This window comes from Arachis stenosperma, chromosome 10, assembly GCF_014773155.1.
Source record: "Arachis stenosperma cultivar V10309 chromosome 10, arast.V10309.gnm1.PFL2, whole genome shotgun sequence".
In the NCBI taxonomy this organism is placed as follows: Eukaryota; Viridiplantae; Streptophyta; class Magnoliopsida; order Fabales; family Fabaceae; genus Arachis; species Arachis stenosperma.
Genome location: NC_080386.1, coordinates 21672795 through 21694657, shown reverse-complemented (window position 1 = coordinate 21694657; position 21863 = coordinate 21672795). Strand labels below are relative to the sequence as shown.

The 21863-nt window shown below is 32.5% G+C and overlaps 1 protein-coding gene and 1 long non-coding RNA gene across 3 annotated transcripts; one reads left to right on the top strand and one right to left on the bottom strand.

Moving 5' to 3' along the window:
• Positions 1-9419: 9419 nt before the first annotated feature.
• LOC130956863 (SNF2 domain-containing protein CLASSY 1-like) lies at positions 9420-15140 on the bottom strand. Its single transcript, XM_057883819.1, has 6 exons — positions 15112-15140; positions 14486-14759; positions 12955-13885; positions 11970-12448; positions 11726-11875; positions 9420-11436 (listed from the first exon to the last, which is right to left on the bottom strand). The coding sequence occupies exons 1-6, from the start codon at positions 15138-15140 to the stop codon at positions 9502-9504; spliced, it is 3798 nt and encodes a 1265-aa protein (XP_057739802.1). The 3' UTR covers positions 9420-9501.
• A 1483-nt stretch (positions 15141-16623) lies between these two features.
• On the top strand, positions 16624-21455 carry LOC130954311 (uncharacterized). 2 transcript variants are annotated; one of them, XR_009076250.1, is made up of 8 exons: positions 16624-16778; positions 17663-17725; positions 18631-18761; positions 19290-19349; positions 19948-20013; positions 20091-20172; positions 20392-20411; positions 21231-21452. It is a non-coding gene; the product is annotated as an uncharacterized LOC130954311 (long non-coding RNA). The 2 variants fall into 2 exon arrangements; XR_009076249.1 differs by having other exon boundaries at positions 18631-19349; positions 21231-21455.
• The last annotated feature ends 408 nt before the right edge of the window (positions 21456-21863 follow it).

Below are 21863 nucleotides of genomic sequence, written 5' to 3'. Positions count from 1 at the left end.
CAAAATCCAATCTAACTCATTTCTGAAACTATTTGAAGCCAAATTCAAGAAGAATGAAAAATGCAACACGTGGGTCACGATTTCTGACCTTTCAAAATCCAATCTAACTCATTTCTGAAACTATTTGAAGCCAAATTCAAGAAGGATGAAAGGGAGAACAATTAGGCTTAGTTATTATCATGTTTTAGGTCATATTTTAGAGAGAGAAGCTCTCTTTTCTATCTAGAATTAGGATAGATTAGATTAAATTCCTCTTAGGTTTAGGTTTTAATTCTTGTCTTGATTTATTTTCCTTAAGATTTCTTGTTGCTACATCTTTGCTCTTTTAGTTTTACTTGTTATTTTCTTTATTTTGTCACTTTTATGTTCATGCCCTATTGTTGGATTTGGAATTTCTTTAATGCAATTTTGATGTTTTAATGTTATTGATGTTTATTTGAGTTGTTATTATTGTTATCTTACATTTGGCAGCCTTAAATTTTATTATTATTGCACTTTTACCATGCTTTATTTTTATGCATACCAAGTGTTTGTTAAAATGCTTGGTTATATTTTAGAGTAGATTTTAGCACTCTTGGCTTGAGATTGAGGACTGCCTTGATGTCATTGATGTCCAGTGTGATTGGTAATTTAGGATTTTTAATTGATTTTAAGATCAATTATATTCACTTGACTTCACCCTCTGATGTTAGAGGAAAACTAAGTGGAATTAACCCTTTGTAATTACCATGTTGTGGTCAATGATCTGAATAGGAAGCTTTGACTCTTAATTCTTACTATGACTGCCTTTTAGCATTTATATTCACTTTCTAGCACTTTTAATTTCTTATTTCATGTTATCAAAACCCTGAATATTCTCACAACCAATAACATGCACACTTCACTGCAATTCTTTTGAGAGACGACCCGAGGTTTAAATACTCTTGATTTTTATTGGTTTGCATTGTGACAAACAAAAATGACTTTGATTGAGGTTTAATTGTTGGTTTGGATATATACTTTGACGAGATTATTTTTGTGAAAATTCTAAACCGACAATTTTCATCCTTCCCACATCCATCTAACTTATCTTCTGCAGGATAATCTTCTTGGGACAAGGACAAAGCAAACAATGCTCAACTCAATCAACCATGAGGCGTGATTAATTGCATATCTGGGGGATTTGCTGGTGGTGGAGTTTCAAGCTCGGCTCGTAAATGCACCTCCCGATGCTCGCTATAGAGGGCACCATTAACAATCATCAACCTTTCCCCAACTTGCTTGAAATGATGTTCTAACCGTTCAATTTCAATTCAACTAAGCTTAACTTAGATGACCTGGTTGTTATCTCTATTCAACTGGGAGATTTAATAGGTTGCAAAGTCTTGTTGGACCCTGGAAGCAGCGTCGATGTTTTATTTTACTCCACATTTCAGAAAATAAAGTTGAGTGATATCATACTGCAACCATCCACTGGAGACTTGGAGACCTAGTGAGGTTTTCAGGTGAACGAGTACTTGTATTGGGATCAGTGTAGTTACAGACCACACTTGGTGAGAGTCCTCTAACCAAAACTCTCGATCTTCAATACCTTGTGGTTGATTGTTTTAGTACTTATAACTTAATCCTTTGCCGACCTTTTTTGAATAAGTTCGGTGCAATTGTCTCTACATTTCATCTATGTGTTAAGTTTCATGTACAAGACAACTTGTTGCAACAATTCACAGTGACCACCGTGAAGCTCGGCATTGTTATAACATCAGTCTCAAAATGCCTATATCTAACCGAACTACAGGTGCACAAATAAATGTTGTCCACAACTCGATAGAGCTTCCATCCTTAGCCGAGTTAGACCCACGAGCCGAGTTTCAAGATCGTCCCACCCCAATGGAGAAGTTACAAAAAATCCCTTTAACTAATGATCCAAACAAGTTCACTTTTGTAGGTTCCGCTATGCAGAAAGACAAGAAAGAGAAGCTCAACCGACATGCCCAGCATCGATCTTTTTTGTTATATCTCATAAACTGGCAATTAACTCATCAGTCTGACCTATAGCACAGAAAAAGCGCAACCTCAGCTTGGAAAAGAAACAAGCATCCTTGGAGGAGACCAAAAAGCTTATTGATGCCAATTTCATTCGAAAAATCAAGTTTACAACATGGTTAGCTAATGTTGTCATGGTAAAGAAACATAATGGTAAATGGCGCATGTGCGTCGACTTCACCGATTTAAACAAAAGATGTTCTAAAGATGCATATCCTTTGCTATTTATTGATGCTTTAGTTGATAATTCATCTGAATTTGACACTTTAAATTTTATGGATGCATATTCTGGTTATAACCAGATCTTGATGTATCCATTAGACCAAGATAAAACTGCTTTCATAACTGAATATGGTAATTTTCGCTATAAAATTATGCCTTTTTAGCCTTAAGAATGTAAGAGCTACTTACCAACGACTTATGGACAAAGTGTTCGCCAAGAAAATTGGTCGGAACATGGAAGTCTATGTTGATGACATGATCGCAAAACCAAAATCGACAAGTCTCATGTAAACGACCTTGTGGAGATTTCACACAAATCAGAAAATACAACATGAGATTAAACCCTGAGAAATGCACCTTTGGTGTCCAAGGAGGTAAATTTCTTGACTTTTTTTCTTACAAGCCAAGGTATAGAGGCAAACCCTAAAAAATGTCGAGCTGTTCTGGAAATGCAAAGTCCTCAAATAGTAAAAGAGGTCTAATGATTAACAGGAAGATTTGCTGCTTTATTAAGATTTTTACCTTGTTTAGCTTCTAAATCATTTTTGCTTTTTTCAATCAATTAAAAAGATAAATAACTTTAAATAGGATGATGAATGTGAAACTGCTTTTTCAAATCTAAAAACTATTCTTTCAAAACCTCCCATTTTGTAAAAACATGAACTTGGAGAACTTTATCTTTATCTATCCATTACTGACTGGGTAATTAATTCTGTTCTTGTTATAGAAAGGGACAAGATGCAAAATCTTGTTTACTTCATTAGTAAATCTTTGCAAAATGCTGAGCTTCGCTATCCAAAGATAGAAAAGCTCGCCCTTGAATTAGTATTCTCAGCTAGGTGTCTCCAACCTTATTTCCCGAGTCATATCATCAATGTTCGAACTGAGCAACCGCTGCAACAAGTGCTGACAAAACTTGAATTAGCTGGGCGATTAATAAAATGGTCTGTTGAACTATCTGAGTTTGATATTAGATATCAAGCAAGAGGATCCATCAAATCACAATACCTTGTTGACTTTGTTGCTGAGTTTACTGCTCCCAACTTTGATGATATGCCAGCAGAATGTACACTATATGTCGACAGCGCCTCTAACTCTCAAGGGCCAGGAGCTGGAATTCTTCTTGAAGATGGTAATGAAATTATTTTGGAACACTCTCTACGCTTCTCCTTCAAGGCCATCAACAATCAGGCCCAATATGAAGTACTAATTGTAGGCTTAAGGTTAGTCATTGAGTTAAATATTTTTAAAATAAAGATACACTATGACTCTTTATTAGTAGTACAATAGGTAAATCAATCTTTTCAAGTCAAAGATCCTCTCTTAACAAAATACTTAGATGTTGTCAAATCACTCGTATCTCATTTTTCAAAATTTGAAATTCATCACATTTCAAGGGAACAAAATCACCGAGCTGACATTCTATCAAAACTCGCTAGCACACAATCACACACTGTCACTCTCTTGCAATACACTCTAATTACACCAAGCATCTATTTCATTAATATTTGCAACATTAATAAATATTATGACTGGCGATGGCCTTATATTCAGTATCTAAAAACTGGAAACATTTTGCTTGGAATTAGTAATTTAAAGAAGTTCAAGAGACAAGCTTCATTCTTTACATTGTTAAATAAATAACTTGTATAGGCGAGGATATACTCGTCCCCTATTAAAATGTCTAAACAGGTCGAAGGCCAATCTCGCCTTAGCCGAGGCCTGTGAGGGAATATGTGGTACGCATGTAGGAGCACAGAGTCTATTCTCCAAAATTCTCCGTGCTGACTTCTTCTGGTCGAGCTTACAAAGAGATTGTTATCAAAAGGTAAAAACATGTACAAACTATCAAAAACATGCTCCAATAATACATGTATTAGCCAAATTATTGCATAACTTTGAAGTAAGTTGGTCCTTCTATCAATAGAGAATTGATATCCTCAGCCCATTTCCCATTGCACCAGGTTAGATAAAATTTTTAGTTGTACCTATTGACTATTTTTTTAAATGGATTGAGGCATAACCATTAGACAAAATCATATCATATCAAATGATTTCTTTTATTTGAAAATATATTATATGCATATTTGGTATACCTCAATATATTATCACTGACAATGGGTGCCGGTTTGTCGATCATAATTTTACATCTTTTTTACAGAACATAAAAATCCAGCAACACTTCTCTTCAGTTGAACATCGGCAAATCAACGAATTAGATGAAGCCACAAACAAAGTCGTCTTACGTGCTTTGAGAAAGAAATTGGATGATGCAAAAGGACTTTGGGCCGAGCTGATTCCAGAAATCCATTGGGGATACAACACCACTACACATACTACTACTAAGAAAACTCTGTTCTGTTTAGTCTATGGGTCTAATGCTATGATTTGTCTCGAGATCTCTCAATCCTCGCTAAGAATGTAAACTATCGAAAGGTCCATCGTCGCTCATTTCAAGTCGGCGACCTAGTGCTCAAAAAAACCGAGCAAGCCAGACGACCTTCATCTCATGGAAAAATTGCAGCCAAATGGGATGGCCCATTCCGAGTTGATGAAGTCCTAGGAAATGGAGCATATAGACTCCAATCTTTAGATGGTACACTTTTACCTAACACTTAGAATATTTCATCTTTAAAACAATAGTACAGTTAAAAGACAGGGACAGGCTTGTACTCTTTTTTCTACTCACATGATTTTTTTTCAAAGAGGATTTTGCTTGAAGAGGTTTTAACGAGGCAAGCCTACCTGCACCTTTGTAAACAAGGTCATATAACAATTCATTGTGGCTCCGGAAAGGCTGATCTATATCATTATCTTCTTTCATCTGATCTCTATCAATCCGAACTATGACTATCTACTGTCAACTAAATCATTCAATCACATACTAAATAAAAATCGAAAAATTTATCCACCAGTGATAACTCTTCAATTCAAAATCGCAATGACTAACAATCAAACTCGATGATATTTAATTATCAAACAAGGTTCAACAAACGAGATATTCTCAAATATAAGTGCACTTCTATCAAACTTATGATAAATAGGAACCAAAAGTTTAGTATAATATGATACCAACTCCGGGCAATCTAAAATAGTCATTGCCCAATCATCAATCCGCATATCAAAAGATCATAATATATCAAACAGTCATCAAATATTATCCAAATAAGGTAAGTTCAAAAACTACTTATTGCAATCCAAAATAGCCAAAACAAATTGGCAAAAGTCAAGCCCAAATTCATCAAATCATTGATGACCAAAAGTACTAAAATCAAACTTTAAGTAATTATCAGTCTGCCAGGTTGTCATCCTTATCCTCGGTAACCTCATCATCATCCACTAAGACTCCATCTTGTTCAACTTTACCCGAATCTATTGCCGAAAGGTCACTATCCGGAGCCAATAGCTTGGCTTGGGTAACAACACGCTCAAAGCCTTCAGCAAAGGCATCTAAAATCTCAATTTGCCTACTATTCTCCAAATTTTTCAGCTTCACAGTAACTTCAATCATTTAATTATTCATATTAGAGAGATTACTCTCCTTTTTATTCAGCAACTCTGACTCTTTCTCATATCTGCTCTTAACCAACTTGAGTTCTTCTTCTTTCAACAATTTCTTTTTTATCTCACCTAACAAATCATTCTTCGCATCCAGATCACTTTTCAAACTAGCCAGCTCATTAGTTTTTTCTAATAACTTTTTATGCTTTACTTCCCGACTCTGACCAATGCTCGCCAGTCGGAATCCAAGCACCTACAAAAGAGTAGCTGTATAAACTAACCAAAATATTACAAATCTAATCTACATATATCAATAACCTTGTACTTGTAAGAATTGGTCAATAGCAACATCTCCAAGCACATTCACTAAGTTCACCTCCGATGATGACTGCAATGTCTCATCAGTAACAACCATGAAAGGAAAATTTTTGTTCCATACCGAGGATCCATCACCATTCTCAACAAAACTGTGAAATTTTTTTTTATTACTCACAAAGGTAGTTAACTCCTCCAGAGGAATCTCTTTGGCCTTTTCTATCAAGTCGTCTGACAAATCTACATCAATAAAGTCGGATTTTCTCTTTTTAAAAATGATCTTCTTCCTCCTTTGAGTTGGCTGATTAACCTCCCCTTTTCCATCCCCTTTGCCAGGGTTTGATGACGAATCCTCCTTTCTAAATTTTTAGTCTTGAGACGAGCCTTTAGGCTCGCAGCCGAAACTCCTAGATATTTTTCAGCTACAAAAGAGAAAAACACACATTAAGATACAAATACGAGATATTTCTAATCATATAGACATCTTCTATTAAACCTTTCTGAGGTAGTTCACTACTAACATTTTGTCTTCTTCCCACAGGAGTAAATCAAAAACAGAAATTAACTTTTCTCTACTAACAATATCCAACAGATATAGTCTATTATACACTTATTTCTCGGATTTATTTCTTCCAGACCCAAAACGTGTTGTAGTTGTGAACACCACCAGAGAGAAAACTTCTCACCGAGATATTCATCGAGATAAAAGGAAAAATATTCTTTCGCCGATTATACTTTCAAAAATATTTCTTTAAAATCTTTTAATGAAGATTTATAAAGTTTGAAAATCGCAAAGTCAATGGTGCTATTCAAATTTATCTAAACTCCTTTAGCCTGAAACATAGAAAAGAACAACTCTAATGAAGTTTTTACTTCCAAAAAATCCATTAATATTTCAAAATACCTAAAAAATGCCCAACCATTTGGGTGCAACTGAGATGGAGCACAATTCAACTGCTTCAACACACTATACTCAAAATTCCGTAATGAAAAGCTTCACCCGAAATTCTTCTAAGACACAGCTATACATATAAAAATACTCAAAATGGTTCTCCCTATAAAAGACACGCTCAATCCTTGTACATGGTAACAGTTATACCTGAATCCTAAACCTTACTATCTTTGAATCATCTATTTCATCAACGCTATCTTTTGTCTACGAAAAGAGACCTATAAATTTTAACATTCTCACTCACCCACTTATACGAATAATCATCATCATCCTTTTGTAACTCTTTACCCTTTTTCTCCACCATTGTTTCCCACAACACAAAAAAGAAGAAAAAAGAATGAAAATCAAAACTGAAAAGAGAGAGAAAACTAACCTCTTTTACTCATGTTTTACTTTTCCCAAATGTCTTAACAAAACTACACTTCCCTTAATAAAAACCTTTAGGATTCCAAATAAATATGTCAACATTCAATAAAAACTGGTTCAGTTCCATCCAATCAATCACAACCGTTGTTTCTCTCAAAACTAACGGCACTAAATCACATTAGAAACAAAAATGCTAGCCACTTTTCATTTAATAAAAATACTTTTTCTTTTTCTTTTTCAAGAAAAACTAAAACTTCTCTATTTTATTGTTTCAGATTTCATATTTATTTTCATAAAATATGTTGAACTGGGGGCTCCATATTTTTACATCAAAACGCCGAGTTACAACTCAATAAAAGTTATAAATCGGTTATACATTATAATTTGGCTATGAACGTTATAGATCGGCTATAACAGACATCAAAATAAATATCAAAACGCTCAAATATGTCATTACTTTCTGTTTAAAGCAAAAATACCTAATCTGTCATGTAGTTAATTGGCTTGAGCCTGACTTGTAACTTGCTATAGACTTTTTTTAAAGTATTAAAGTTGACCTGTTATTCAGCCTTGCCTGGTCTGAAGTTTATTAAAAAGCCTGATAATTTTTTTTACAAAAATAAAAATATTATTTAAAAAAATCATTTTTAATAAAAATATTTATATATAATATGTCATATTTAATATTTATCAGAATTTTTAAATTTTTAAAGTATTTAAAATATACAAAAGTATTTATAATAAAATAAAATAAATTTAAAATATCTCATAATTTTATTAATAATAAAAATATTATTTATATATTTAATTATGTGTTAATAAGTCCAGACAGGCCTAACAGGCCAATAAAACTAATTAATGAGTCTGAGTCTGGCTTATTAATATATTAAGACTTTTTCAAAAATTTGAACCTATGCCTATTTTATAATAGGCAAAGTCAGGCTACAGCTCCTGACAGGTTATCTGCCTTTTTTCCACTTCTAATTGTTACCTTTCATTACAGATATAAAATAAAGGATAAAAAAATCATTTTGATACATTACAATTTGTAAAACTTATTATTTACTTACTAGCTTAAACGTTGAAGTACCTTTTACCAATATCTACTTCCTATTTTTTCATTGTTAAAGTATAACTTATTCTAACAAAAAAAATTTACAATTACTCATTTGCAAATGAACTATACAACAGCCAACTTCTAAAAACATCATGTATACAAACTAGAACACACTACACAAGCTCAAAGAAGAAACAGCAATGCACTCATGAATCATGCACCATGCACGAGTACAAAAATCCCCATTATAAACCAAATCAAGCCACTAAACCCTAATCACATTATTCATATGTGTTGTCTGTATCGGGCATTGCATCCCCCTTCTTATTAATAATTTACATTTATATTTAAAAACTTTATGTTTATAAAAAGACACATAATTTAATTTATATTTATCAAAATTTACATACAAATTAATATAATTTTTATTTATATTTATTAAAAATAATTTAATATTTATATTAACTAAACACTAACTAAAATTACTAAAAACTGTCAGTTCCTAAGATTCTGTATACTTTAACTACCAAACATATATTTAACTTTTACTACATCATCAGTTAGCACTTAGTAATGCATTTGACACTAATGTAACTTGCATCTAATTAAACAATAATCCAAACTAAATAACTCTTGAAAAAAGCATCTAACACATAAGCTTTTATAAATAAAACTAAGATAAATTAGACACGAAGCATTTGACTAGGGTCAAAGTATAAACGTCTTTATTAAAAATTGTACGCAGCTATTCTATTTTGTCGAGCCTATATTTTATATCTTAAAAAATATTTATAAAAAAATTATTCGACATGATCAATAATTTTTTTTGAATAATATGAATAACTACTAATTAAATCAAAATATACTATACTTTTAAATTATATACCTAAATCTTAATATTAGAATAATCATCAATACATCTAATAAAATAAACATTCGATACATTCATTATTCATATTATTTAGTATTTTCATTGTCCACCTGTACTTTTTCCTTATAAAAATTACGAATTACGACCTATCAAAGTAGGAATGCGGCATTGACAGCATTGTTTCTTACCAACTTATTACCCATCAATAGTTGCTGAATACTTGTCATTCTTTATGATCATATGGAATGATTTAGACTTGTCCTCCTCAACCATATCTCTAAGCACATCATCCTCAATATTCTCGGCTAGCCACTGCGAAGGAGCCTCCGCAGATTCCTCATTGAATATCATGCAAGAAACCCGCTCTTTCCATTTGTTTCTCCTATGCTTATCTACCTCCAATGAATCTGAAGTTAGTAACTGATACACATAAACCGTTTTCTGCTGCCCTGGTCTGAAAGCCCTCGCAATCGCTTGCTTCGTCTTGGAAGGATTCCATTCCGAATCCAACATGATCACTCTAGAAGCCGCAGTTAGACTAATCCCTTCGCTGCAGGCCGTGATTGAGGCAAGAAGCACCCTCGAAACACCATGAGGATCCTCGAACTTATCGATGACTTTCCCGCGTTCGAACAATTCAAGTTCCCCGTTGAGTACCAATATCTCTCTGTCTTTTCTCCAATTAAAAACTCTCTCAAATAATTCCACAAGCAACTTCACTGGTGCAATGTTGTGACAGAAGATCAAGATCTTCTCCTTCGCGAAAACGCGGGTTATGAGGCTAAGAACAAATCTCACCTTAGAGCCTTTCTTTAAATCATTCCTGACTTCATCTAACTCCCTCAATCGCTCCACACTCAAGAACTTAGCTACGCACGCCACCGTTTTCACCAGCCACGGATGGATTGATCCAAGTGTTATAAGAAGCTCTAACTCCAGAGGGTAGCCATGGCACTCACCCATTTTCTGGTGCAGTTCAAACAGAATCTTGAACTGTATATCAGTTGTGTTCATCACCAATGTATAGATCTGTAAACCAGGCATAGTAATATTAGAGTTGCCGACATCATACACATCAATGAATTCATTTGTTAGTTTCTTCAACAAATTCAGACCCTGCTCCGTGTCTTCGTCATCGCTCGAGTTTATTCTCTTGGCAATCTGGTCCAGGAAGAATTTCCTCGCCCGTGACTCGAGCAAATGTTTTGCTTTCTCGGCAATCTTTTGATTCGTCCGGTATTTACCATCCAACTCTGATAAAGCTTCGTGAACAAACTTAGGCCTGGCCAAGCACAACGTGTTGAAAAACTCGCAGAAATTGTTCTGAAACAAGGTTCCAGAGAGTAAAACTCTGAGCTCTGTATTTACCTTCATCAAAACTTTCCTCAACCTCGATTTCGTGCTGCGAGGATTGTGCCCTTCGTCGAGAACCAAGATCCCAGGGCTTTCTCTCAATACTTTTGCCATATACTTTCCGTGAGAGAATCTGGAATCTTCGCGCATATGCGAAAGAAACGAAGTATAGCTCATGATTAGGACACTGGGATGCTCATGCCATTTGTGAATCTTTGTTAGACAGTCAAGAACATGCTTTACATCATTCGTTGGCTTTGGAATGCCAGGAATGGACACGGTATTCTCCTTGAACTGCTTCTGCGACGAGCGGCCATGGATGATATAAATCGGTAAAGAAATCTCCCATTTGAGGAACTCCTTGTACCATGTGTAGAGTGTAGTTTTTGGAGCAAGAATCAATGGCCTTTTCGCTGGGAAAAGCTTCAGATAACTGACGAGAAACGCGATTATGAGGAAGGTTTTTCCGGCTCCCGGAGAATGAGATATCACACAACCACCAATGCTTTTGGATTGTGACTCCATTTGTAATGGTTCCATTGACCCTGCAATGTTTCGCCAAAGAAACTCGAATGCTTTTCTTTGGTGGACATGCATTTTTGCTTTCAAATCTGGAACTAGTTCCCAAACATTGCCATTTTCTTCATGCATAGGTTCATCTCTAGAAGCATCAACGGTTGAGAAAAACTTGGAGTCGCTGGAGTCTTCCTCAGCCTCCAGCTTCTCTGAATCACTCCGCTGATTCTCCTCTTGCCTGTGCCTTGTTTTCTGTGGCAACTGTCAACATAAACAAGGTCATATTATAATTTAAAAGAAAAAAGAAACATAAGAGTTATGTAGAAAAACTAAAAATTGATTTTTTTATGAAGCTACTTTATACAATTATGACAAGGTGAAACTCATGTACAATTAAGAATCCTTAGATGATAATTTAATCAAACCTGTCAAATTATCTAACCATTCTCAGCTGTCAACTTTACAGGAAAACAACTGGACGTGAATTTTTACCATAATATAATTCCTTGAAAAAACATGTTCATTTACACAATTAAGAAAAACAACTCACAAATTCTGTTGCGACGTCTTTGATGTTGACCCTAACAACGCCGCATCTAATGCAGTAAATTCCAATTTCATCATCCGATCTAGAATCATGTTGGCAAACTTTGTTGCAGTTTCCTGTAGTTTCAGCAAGAACTGCATCTGAACTTGAATCCTGATTCAACAATTGAACTGAATACATAAGCATTAAGAAAAAAAAGTTTATATATAATAGAACACATGAAGCAAAGAGTGTTGGTTTTCTTCACCTTTGTTTCTTCAACAAGATGACTTGATGCCATTGACATTTCCATTTCTCTCCATAACATAGCCGTTTCAGAAATTTCTTCTTCCTCCACTTGAGATTTTGCCATCTCATTCTTTTGTTCACATTCTCTTGTTGTAGCCATCCACTGCTCCCTTATACTTGGTTGCTCTTTTTCAATATTAGAAGCCTCTTCAATTTGCCTCAGATATGAATCTATGACTTCCTTGTATGAAACTGCGTTTAAGGTTCTGTCTTTGTAAGATCTTTCTTCATCATCAAGATTCCTACTACTTTTTGAATATGTTGTTGAACTTGAATGGTGGTTTCTTTTCTCTTGAACTCTTCTTTTCGAACTTAAACCTTCCCATCCAAGTTCGATGTCTATATCATCTAGATCAACTGATTTCTTCTTGTGTAACTTTGCGGCACCATAACCGCTATAGATTCTTGAAGAAAGTTCTTCCACTTTTTCTTCGTTCCCTGAAATTGAAGACATTGTATGGATCAAAAGTTAACTCATCAAAGTTTTTTCCTATTTACCATAGAAAAATTACTCAAGATACAAAATCTTGTTTTTAAATTTTCATTTGCTGTTTGTACTATTTTTTCTGCAAAAGTCTCAAAACAAGATCTACAAGACTCTTTTCAAGATAATGGGATACATAAATTTGTTTAGAAAATGAGACAGGTATTTGTTTAGAAAATGAGACAGATAGAAAGACAGATGAAATTTTGCAATGTTCTGTGCTAAAATTTGTTTAAACACTGGAAATATTTGTTATAGAGATGCATCATTTCAGTCTCATGTCTTTCTCTATTATCTCAATGTTTTTGTATTATCTCAATGTCTTTCTCTATTATCTCTAACATAAAAGATAGTTATTTTTGATGAGGTGGGGTTACGAATACACAAGTAAAATTACACTAATAGTGTATCAAAATTAAAATCTTACTAAATATAGCCAAATATTTTAGAGAAAACTCACCGGTTTCTTGCGTGTTTTGCTTGTTCCTGAGATTATAACGGCTCTGGGGAAGTGGAATTGGTTCATCTTTCTTGGGAGGAGGAAGAACAAGAATTGGAGGTTGAATTCCATCTTGATCTGCATCACCTAACTTCCCTTCCATTCTTTTCTTCCTTCTTTGGTACGTTACAATTTTCTTGCCACTGTTAACATCTTGTTTATTACACTTTTCTTGGAAGCAAGGCTCCCATGCTAATGGAACAGGCTGTTCTTCTTTGTCTTCGTCTTTCGATACACTCATCTTGGGAGGCCAGGTTCTAAGAGTACTAACATCCATCACAGGAACCTCGCAACCAAGGTACCGGTCCGGTTGTACATGCCGTCGCTTCGAACGCCTTAATCCCTCAACATTACAGGATGGATCTGCTTTCTCATCTTCAGGGGAATAATCATAACATCTTTTATGACCAATTCTTTTAATAGCATCATGTGTATCAATTTGAGAGACCATGGATTGCACAATGCCATCATCATCTACTTTGAAATTCACAACATCTATGTAAGAATCATTAGCATTACTACCTCCCAAAACTTGATACACAATCTTGTTATCCACAGATCTTACATCAAATTTAGCCTTCTTTAAAAAAGATGCAATAACTAGCCATGAAATATCCGATAAGAATTTCCCCAAGAGTAATTTACTTTGGGGTACCGAGGAGCAGTCCATTGATGAATCCCACCTAGAAGAGTTATCTTTAGAGAAACTATTATGGTCAATCTTCTGGAGGATTGAAATTTGATTCAATGCAATTACTTTAACTTCCTTGCTAAGTGTTCTTTGTGTACCAAATGAACCTTGGTTAAGATAGAAGTTGACATAATATTGACATGAACAATCAGAATCATGGGGGTTTCTCTTTATGGAATTTATTCTACCATCAATCCACACCTACATTTTAACAAGAGGAATAAAGGGTCAGATTTAATGCCTTGAAACAACAGCAGATTATTTACCTAAAGTTGGCAGTATAGGGAGATTTTTTTTGTTGCCCATGGTATCTTTCAGTGTGGCAAACTATGAACTAATCTGTCGTGGATCAGAACTTTATTTAAAAGTTTGTCGTTGGCCAATAATTGCTGCATACACAAAGCGAGATTTAAAGTCTCCACACTTGCTTAAACAAATTAGTAAACTAACTACTAGATCAATCCAAGTTAGATGGCTATTAAGAGAGCTTTTAACTCAAGCTAAGTGATGTGATGTGAGCAAAAGTACATCAAGAGGATATTTATATTTGTTCTATTATATCTCCCATTCTCTAAAGCAATCTGAAATTCTAATATAGTTTTCACATGAATATCCGTATATTTCTACTGGGGATGAAATTGAGGATTAATTAACATGAATATCAAAATTAATTTTGAAAAATAAAACAAAAATTTGTACTAATCTATTGCATCATCAAAAGTCAATTAGTAAACTCCACTCAACTGTTCAAAGACTACTACTTTTGAAAATCTAGTTGAATGAAAAATTGTCTCAACTTACAGGATCATTATTATTAGCAGTGCATTGTGGGGTTGAAAGAACACATATATCAACACCAGGCCGTAGAAAAGAAGAACAATCTGATGAAGTGGCTTTTCTTGACTTTATCCGAATGTCTAAAGTGGGGCCTCTCTTCAAAACCAAACGTTGGTTTTCCTTAAAATATATGATCATAGTTCCTGACTCTATTTTCATATGCTCCACTGGTTGCCATGATCCAAACAAAAATCCTTCAAAAGCTGTTGAAAAAGAAGATTTTGCTAAGGGATTTATGCTGTAAAAAATACGATTTAATAATTCGATTATGTATTATTATATTATTAGTAAAATTATAAAAATGTTTACATACAATTAAAATGTAACTTTAAGAAATGATTTTAGTTGTTATAATAAAATATTCGTTTTTTTATTTTTAGACTTTATTTAAATGTCTATTTTAATTATAGTCATTAAATTGTTGACTTTATTTCCTCTTCTCTTGATCCAAACTTAATTTGTTGGTGTAAATATTATTCATTGGTTTCTTTGACGTTTTGTTCCCATTATTTTTTCTTTCTTTTGTTTTATCATGAGAGAAATTTTTTGCATGGTTATGGATTAAAACAGAGAGAATAGGAAATGCTTACGATAATAAGCATGGATTGGATGCTTCCATTGATGTATAGGCTTTTTCCTTTGTGGCATTTCTTGGATTCGATTTTAACAGCTACCAACTCAGTGATCTTTTGTAATGTGCATCTGCATTATGTAGCAAAATATGAAAAGAAAAAATAGCCCTTGACATGAATTTTTGTTCCTTCCATAAAAAGTTTTGCAAGACCAACATGAAAATTCTTTGCATGAATAGATATAAATTAATCATGGCATTTATATTTTATTTGTCTTTCAAAGTCATTGGCAAATGTGTCTCAGGTTCATTCATTAACATAGGAATAAATGACGATAGCTACAGAATATTTCAAGAGTGGAGATAAAAATTCACTTTAAAAATTTATATACATCAAAAGTACATATAATAGAATAAAAAATAAAAGAAAACAAGTAATAAAGATTTGGGTAAGGTACTCCAATAAACCAAAGCCATGCAAATATTACATAGATCATCCAATGTCAAAAACTTATGTGAATGTCTCAATTTGTGTTACTATATTTACTAAGGGAGCACGTTGTTTTGACTTCACCCATAATAAATTGATACAAGTTATATCGATTTAGTCTATGATTTTCGCATACTAAGGTAATTCGATTTATATATATAAAGATGCTTTTCATATAATTCTATGACTCCTGATTCAATTTATATGACAACTTACTCCATAGTAAATCGAAGCTATTTGTATCGATTTACCTAAATCTTACTAGATTGATATAGACTAACTCGATTTACTATTAGAATTTCAAATTGGATGAACCCTAATTCGATTTATACAGTAACACAAATGGAACAATCGAATAATGTTTGTCTTTGAGTAATCTATGTAATATTTGCATGGTTTTGATTTATTAGAGTGTTTTATCCTAAGTATTAATAAATTGAGAATAAAATAAAATATATAAAATTATAAAGAGGATTAAAAATTAAATTAATACTTAAACTATAATTATTTGAATTAAAATTTGTAACTAAAAATATAAAAAAAAAGAGAAACAATGAAATTAAAAGATACAGACAGTCATAGAAAATTATATAAAAAATATAGAGAATTTGAAATTTACCTTTTGACGAAAAGAAGACGACTACTAGATAAAGAATAGAAAAAGAAGGTTGAAAATATGAGACTAAGAGAAAGGTTTAAGAGAATAAGAGAATGACGGCACAAGAACTAAAATTGATTAGGTTAACTAATAGTCAAAATAACAAAAAAATAAAAGAATGAATTAGGGTTTTAGAAGTTGGCCTTAGTCTATTTGTAATGAGTTGGTCTAGTAGTTAGTTCACTAGTCCAAACTAAAATTTGTTCAATCATTTTTTTAGTTACTGCGATTGAAATTTATTTTTAATATTAGATTAATAATAATATTTTTTTAAATTATAAACTGTTGTGGTATTTTTTTAAAATATAAAATGATTTAATTTAGAGAATACAAATTAGAGGGTCTAACTCCAATTTTTTTAATTAAAAAAAATAAAAAAATTACTATTTTAAAATATATCACTGATCTCGTTCTCATATCTAAATTTTTTAGCCATCGAAATTACTACTCAAGCTAGCTGCGCCATTCACCACCGGGAAGAGTGTCGGTAGAACCTTTTTCCGACAAGGCTCCTTCTTCCGATTTCTTCAATTTTGGGGTAAGGTTCTTTATATTCTTCATTTTCTTCCTCGACCCTTAGCTATTTGAGTTGATAATGATTTTGATTTTTTCAAAGACTGAAGTTAAAGGTTAGGATTGTTATATTCTGTGATAAATCTTCGTATTCACCTATCACGTATCACATATTGTAAGGGTAAGTAGATTCTTTTTCCCTCCTTGTTTCTCTGATTTCATTTTAATTTTACTAGAAATTCAATCAACCTCTATGCAGTTGTGCGATTTTCAATTCTGCATTTGCTCTTTCGATTTCTGGTTCAATTTTGTTCAATTTTTGTAATTGACGGTTTGGTGCATTTCAAATCTGATTTTCCTGGTTAATTAAATTCTCTTATTTCTTTTTAGTTTTAATAGCACTCAACATGTTCGATGAAATGCTTTAACCAAATTTCTAGTTGGTTTTATTATTTCTGGTTGGTCAAGTTTGCATACTAAATTCTCTTGTTTAATGAATGAATTGTTAGACTTAGAGTAGAAGGACCAATTTAATGATAATGCCCTTGACTTATTCTAGTTCTTGCTTTAAGGACAAGTAGAATTTGATTCATGAACTTAGTGGCTGTTCCTTCATCTTCTCGCTGGTTTTTTGTATCTAATTTTTCTAAAACTTAATTTCTGTGATATCTACTTTTGATGGACTGTCTCTCTATTTACTAGACATTTGTCAGCCAAAGCAAAGAAATAAAAAGAAAGAAAATAACTTAATTATGCTGTAAGAAATTAAGTTTTAGGCTTGCAGAGCATGATGGCAATAGAACAATTTTATGGTACATATCTCAAACTAGTTTCTAAGCCTTAGTACATATCTAGGATTTTACTTTTATGAGGTACAAAAATCATTTTTGGTGTTATTTTGCAAAGCAGGAAGGAAACAGTAACCTCAAGGCTAAGGAGCCACTTCTTCAATGCATTCGTGCATACAGGGAGGTAAAATTACTATTATATGTTCTTTAACTCATTGAGCTTTGAATTACTTCTCTTATCTATTTATATCAGCAATTTACATCTGATTGGTTATATGGCTAGAAAGTTATACTGTTTCAACTGATGCCTTCCATAAAATAGTGGTTAGTCTCTATGATTAAATTTTGGAGATTGGAAGCAATAGTGAATTGTCCTTTTATGGTTAAATTTTGTGGTTAGTCTATTATATTATTTTGCTGTTGCTAGCTAACAGTAGGACATGATCATTTATCCACTAGCTAGTAAAATAGTCAATTTCAAACCATAAGTTTCAATAATTTCAAAACAGAAAAAATCTTAGCTATATATGTAAACTGAAATAAAATAATAAGGGCCAGGTGAACTAGAAAATTACATGTATATATCTTGGAATGTTGATAATTATTATAAAATAATAAATTAAACTTTTCCTTTTTAATTAAACTTTTTGGACTATTGTTTTTAATTTGTTCTTCATCTAGTTAACTAGGATAGAACTTAATTAACTTTCAGCCTCTTTCTTAATAATAATATATTCATTGGCCTGAATCTTTAATTCTTTATAACAGTATTGATGACTTTTATAGGTTGCTTCCATGTCTTTTTTCTTATTTTTTAATAAGAAAACCAAGACTGCTTATTGTTTGGTCCCTAACAAAGGATCTTAAATCTTAAGATTAGTATCTCATATTGCTTATTTCTTGTTCGTTGGATTGGTATACTTTATTAATTATAGTCTCTATTTTTATTTGAAATAATTAATGTACAAGAGCTCTAAGGTCAGCACATTGAAATCAATAAATAATGGTTACCATTAGTATTTAGTAGTTCGAATTATACTTACTGTGAAATCTGTTCGACATGCCATCATCTTCTCTGCCCTCCACTAGCAAACCTTTCTTCTTGTTCCCCATCACGAACAGAGCAGCTAAGTGAAACAATTATGGTTGAACTTTTGCATTTGTATCTTTATGCATCTGACCTGTTCGAGGAAATGCTTCGTCCATCTAAGGAAATCAAGGTAAACCTTTATGCTTATTCCTTTGAGTCTCTATCTTAGTGTATGTTAAGTTTCAATTTTAGGGTTTGTGCAATCATGAAATTCTTATTCATTTGTTTGTAAACTTAATATTTGTCCTGCATTATAGTTTGAGAGTCATGAAAATGGTCATGAAAATGTAAAAGCTTATTATGAGAAAGAATAAGGTGTACATATATTCCTAATTTATATGTTTAATTAATCCTCTGCTGCTGTGTGTAATAATTCTTTTGTACTTTTATTTTAATTCTTAAAAGCAAATCATTGTTTCTTATCCTAATAATAGGTAAGAGATATAAAGGTAGCATATAGGATTGAATTGAATAGGAAAGTTTATTATTACAATAGCTAACTAGTTTATTGTGTAATTGAAGTTCGAATGAACAAAACTTGAAACAAAATAGTAATGCAGACTTCAAACACGTTTGCTTTGCTTTATTTGATTTGGAGCTTTGACTATATTTAATTTGTTTTGTTTTTATTTGGATTTGGAACTTTGACTTTTCCAAGTTGCTGAATCGAGCTTTGCGAGAAAATGAAAGTCTAGTTCTCCATGGTGAAGCTCTGAAGGTCTGTTCTGTCACCCTACAGCAGTAATTCACTTTACTATGATTGATTCTTAGCTAGGTTTTGTGTATGGAAAAGAAAAATCATAAAAGGAGAAAGAAAATAATGAAGAGAATTTTATTTTAGATTGTAATTCTGAAATTGTGATACAGAGACATAGAAGCTTTATTGCTATATCTGAATTTGTGTATTATATTTATAATTTTTTTCATAGGATAGAATATGCTTGTCATTTTTTTGTTTGTTGTAGTTATTTAATAATATATTATTTATTACTATTATTAATTAATTAATCTACTGTTGGATCTTCCCATTTTTCTGTCTTGGAGTGCATTTGGCTCCATGTTAATATATGGATAAAAATTACTGTAAAGTAAAGAAAAGGGAACTCAAACTGGGACATTTGAAATTATTGTAGTTCATGATTTGTGGTGCAGTATCTGTTTCATTTGTAATTGGAAATGTACTCTCATGAAAGACTTTAGGTTTAATTGGTTAGTTTACTTCCCTATTTGAATGTTAATTCCGAGAAGATTAGAAATTGAAACATAAGATACTATGCTGGAAGACTCAATAGTTTAGTGTTTGCACCTTTTTGCAGGCCTCATACCCACTTTTGTGTTGCTTTTGGGTCTTTTTTATCATTCCAGAGTCTCCTAGATGGCTGGTAAGAAACTAATTTTCAGTTACATTGTCATTCAAAAGTGAAAACACCAGAGAATACTGACCAAAAATCGACTGCAGGTGAAGAGAGACTGAAGAATTCGAGGCAGCATTGAGAACACTTAGAGGAAAAGATGCTGATATATCTCAAGAGGCAGATGATGTAACTTAATTATATATTTGCATAGCAAGTAATCATATTTGAAAGAAAATTACTTTATATAATTATTTTATTTTGCAAGTGTCTTAATGCATTTGATTTTGCTAATTTGTGGATATGATTTATTCCTAATTGTCACCTAAACCTTTCTCTTTGATTTACTTAATGCATTTGTGTGAGTTGAAATTGTCTTCTTACATGCTTGTGCTCTTTAATGTGCAGTTCTGGCACTCTGCGAACAGGTCAGTCTCCCATTTTTCTCTTGTTCTTCTAGCATTTCAGCACAACAATTTCTTACCTTAGTTCTTTTACAAGATCTGTGTGATGAATATAAATCTCTTCTGCACATGTATGTATAAGGATGAAAAGAGATATCTCATGGCCGAATTTTGTTGATATACTTTTATATTTTTGTCTAATGCAATTATTCCTTTTGGTTTATATGAAATTCACCAACTTGCTCTTAAAATTAAATGCGAGGCAGTTGGATAGTGCCCTGGTTGATAAAGAGAATGACATTGCCACTGCTGAGCAATTAGTGCATGATTTTAGGAAGCAATTGCGTGTTTAGATTGTGTTTTGTTTATGCTTCTCGAATTTGTGTAATTTATTGGGATAAGCTTCTCAAAGAATTAGAATAAGAAAATTTTAGATTAGCAAGGTGAGAGCTAGTATTGCTTTTTCTTTCAAAATTAATTAAGAGCTTGGTGCATAAATGGTCTATTGTAGATTGAGTTATTCAGGAACAGAAGAAATTATTGTCTCTTCGACTATAGAACGTGTCGCTATTGACTCTGAGAGGCCGGCAGATGACGTGCAATGTAATGCAGTTTCTCTCGCTATGAAAGCGTTTTCAACATCAAAACCAAGTAGCCTCGATAGTTGAATACTTGAAATCACTTAAAGCTGATGATGATGAATCACTTCTTTTTGGGTTGATTCTATCTTTTTAGTGGAGTCTAACATCCTTGATAAAATTTTCATATTATAGGTCAATTTGTTTAGAGTGTACTGAATTGACATATATTCAGTTTTTTCTTATTTTTTCTATATTGTTGCAGGTATTAAAAGGAGAAAGCTTGTACAATTCGAAGAGGAAGAAGATGAACACCTCGAACCAAATGTTGTTGATCCTAGAGGAATTTTTTTATTTTTAGTTTTTTCTTATTTTTTATTTTATGTTATGAAATACAATGTTGGTATTTTTGTGGAATTCTATTTTTGTGAAAGAAATTTTTGATATTAAAGTATTTATATATATATATTATTTACAATGAAAATAATTCTGGTAAAAATCAATAAAAGAAAATGATGCTGCTATAAAGATTGTGCCATTTTTGAAGTGCCACAAGCATTAAAAAATAATAAACTTGATACCAAAGAAACAGTAACAAAATATAAGAAAAAATTGTAAAAATTAATAGCTTAATGATAGTTTTAAACCGTCGTAAAAAATAGTGTGATGATTTAAAAAAGTCACGAAATATAAGGAGAAATTGTCACAAAATTTGTTAACTTAGTGATGGTTTTAAATCCTCACAAAATTTAGCATAAAATAACACCTTGACAAGTGTTATAAAAACTAACATTAAACATTAGAAAAAGGTGTCGCTAAAATGCTAGTTTGTTATAATGCATTTAAAATTTGAAGTGGGAGTATATTATGGCTTAGTTTGATAAAGCCTTTACTTTTT

Coding starts and splice junctions, on each gene's coding strand:
- LOC130956863 (XM_057883819.1), bottom strand. CDS start 15,140: ATGGAAGCATCCAATCCATGCTTATTATC. Junction 14,760..15,111: donor TCCAATCCATGCTTATTATC/GTAAGCATTTCC, acceptor TATTTTTTACAG/CATAAATCCCTTAGCAAAAT. Junction 11,437..11,725: donor AAGACGTCGCAACAGAATTT/GTGAGTTGTTTT, acceptor TTATGTTGACAG/TTGCCACAGAAAACAAGGCA.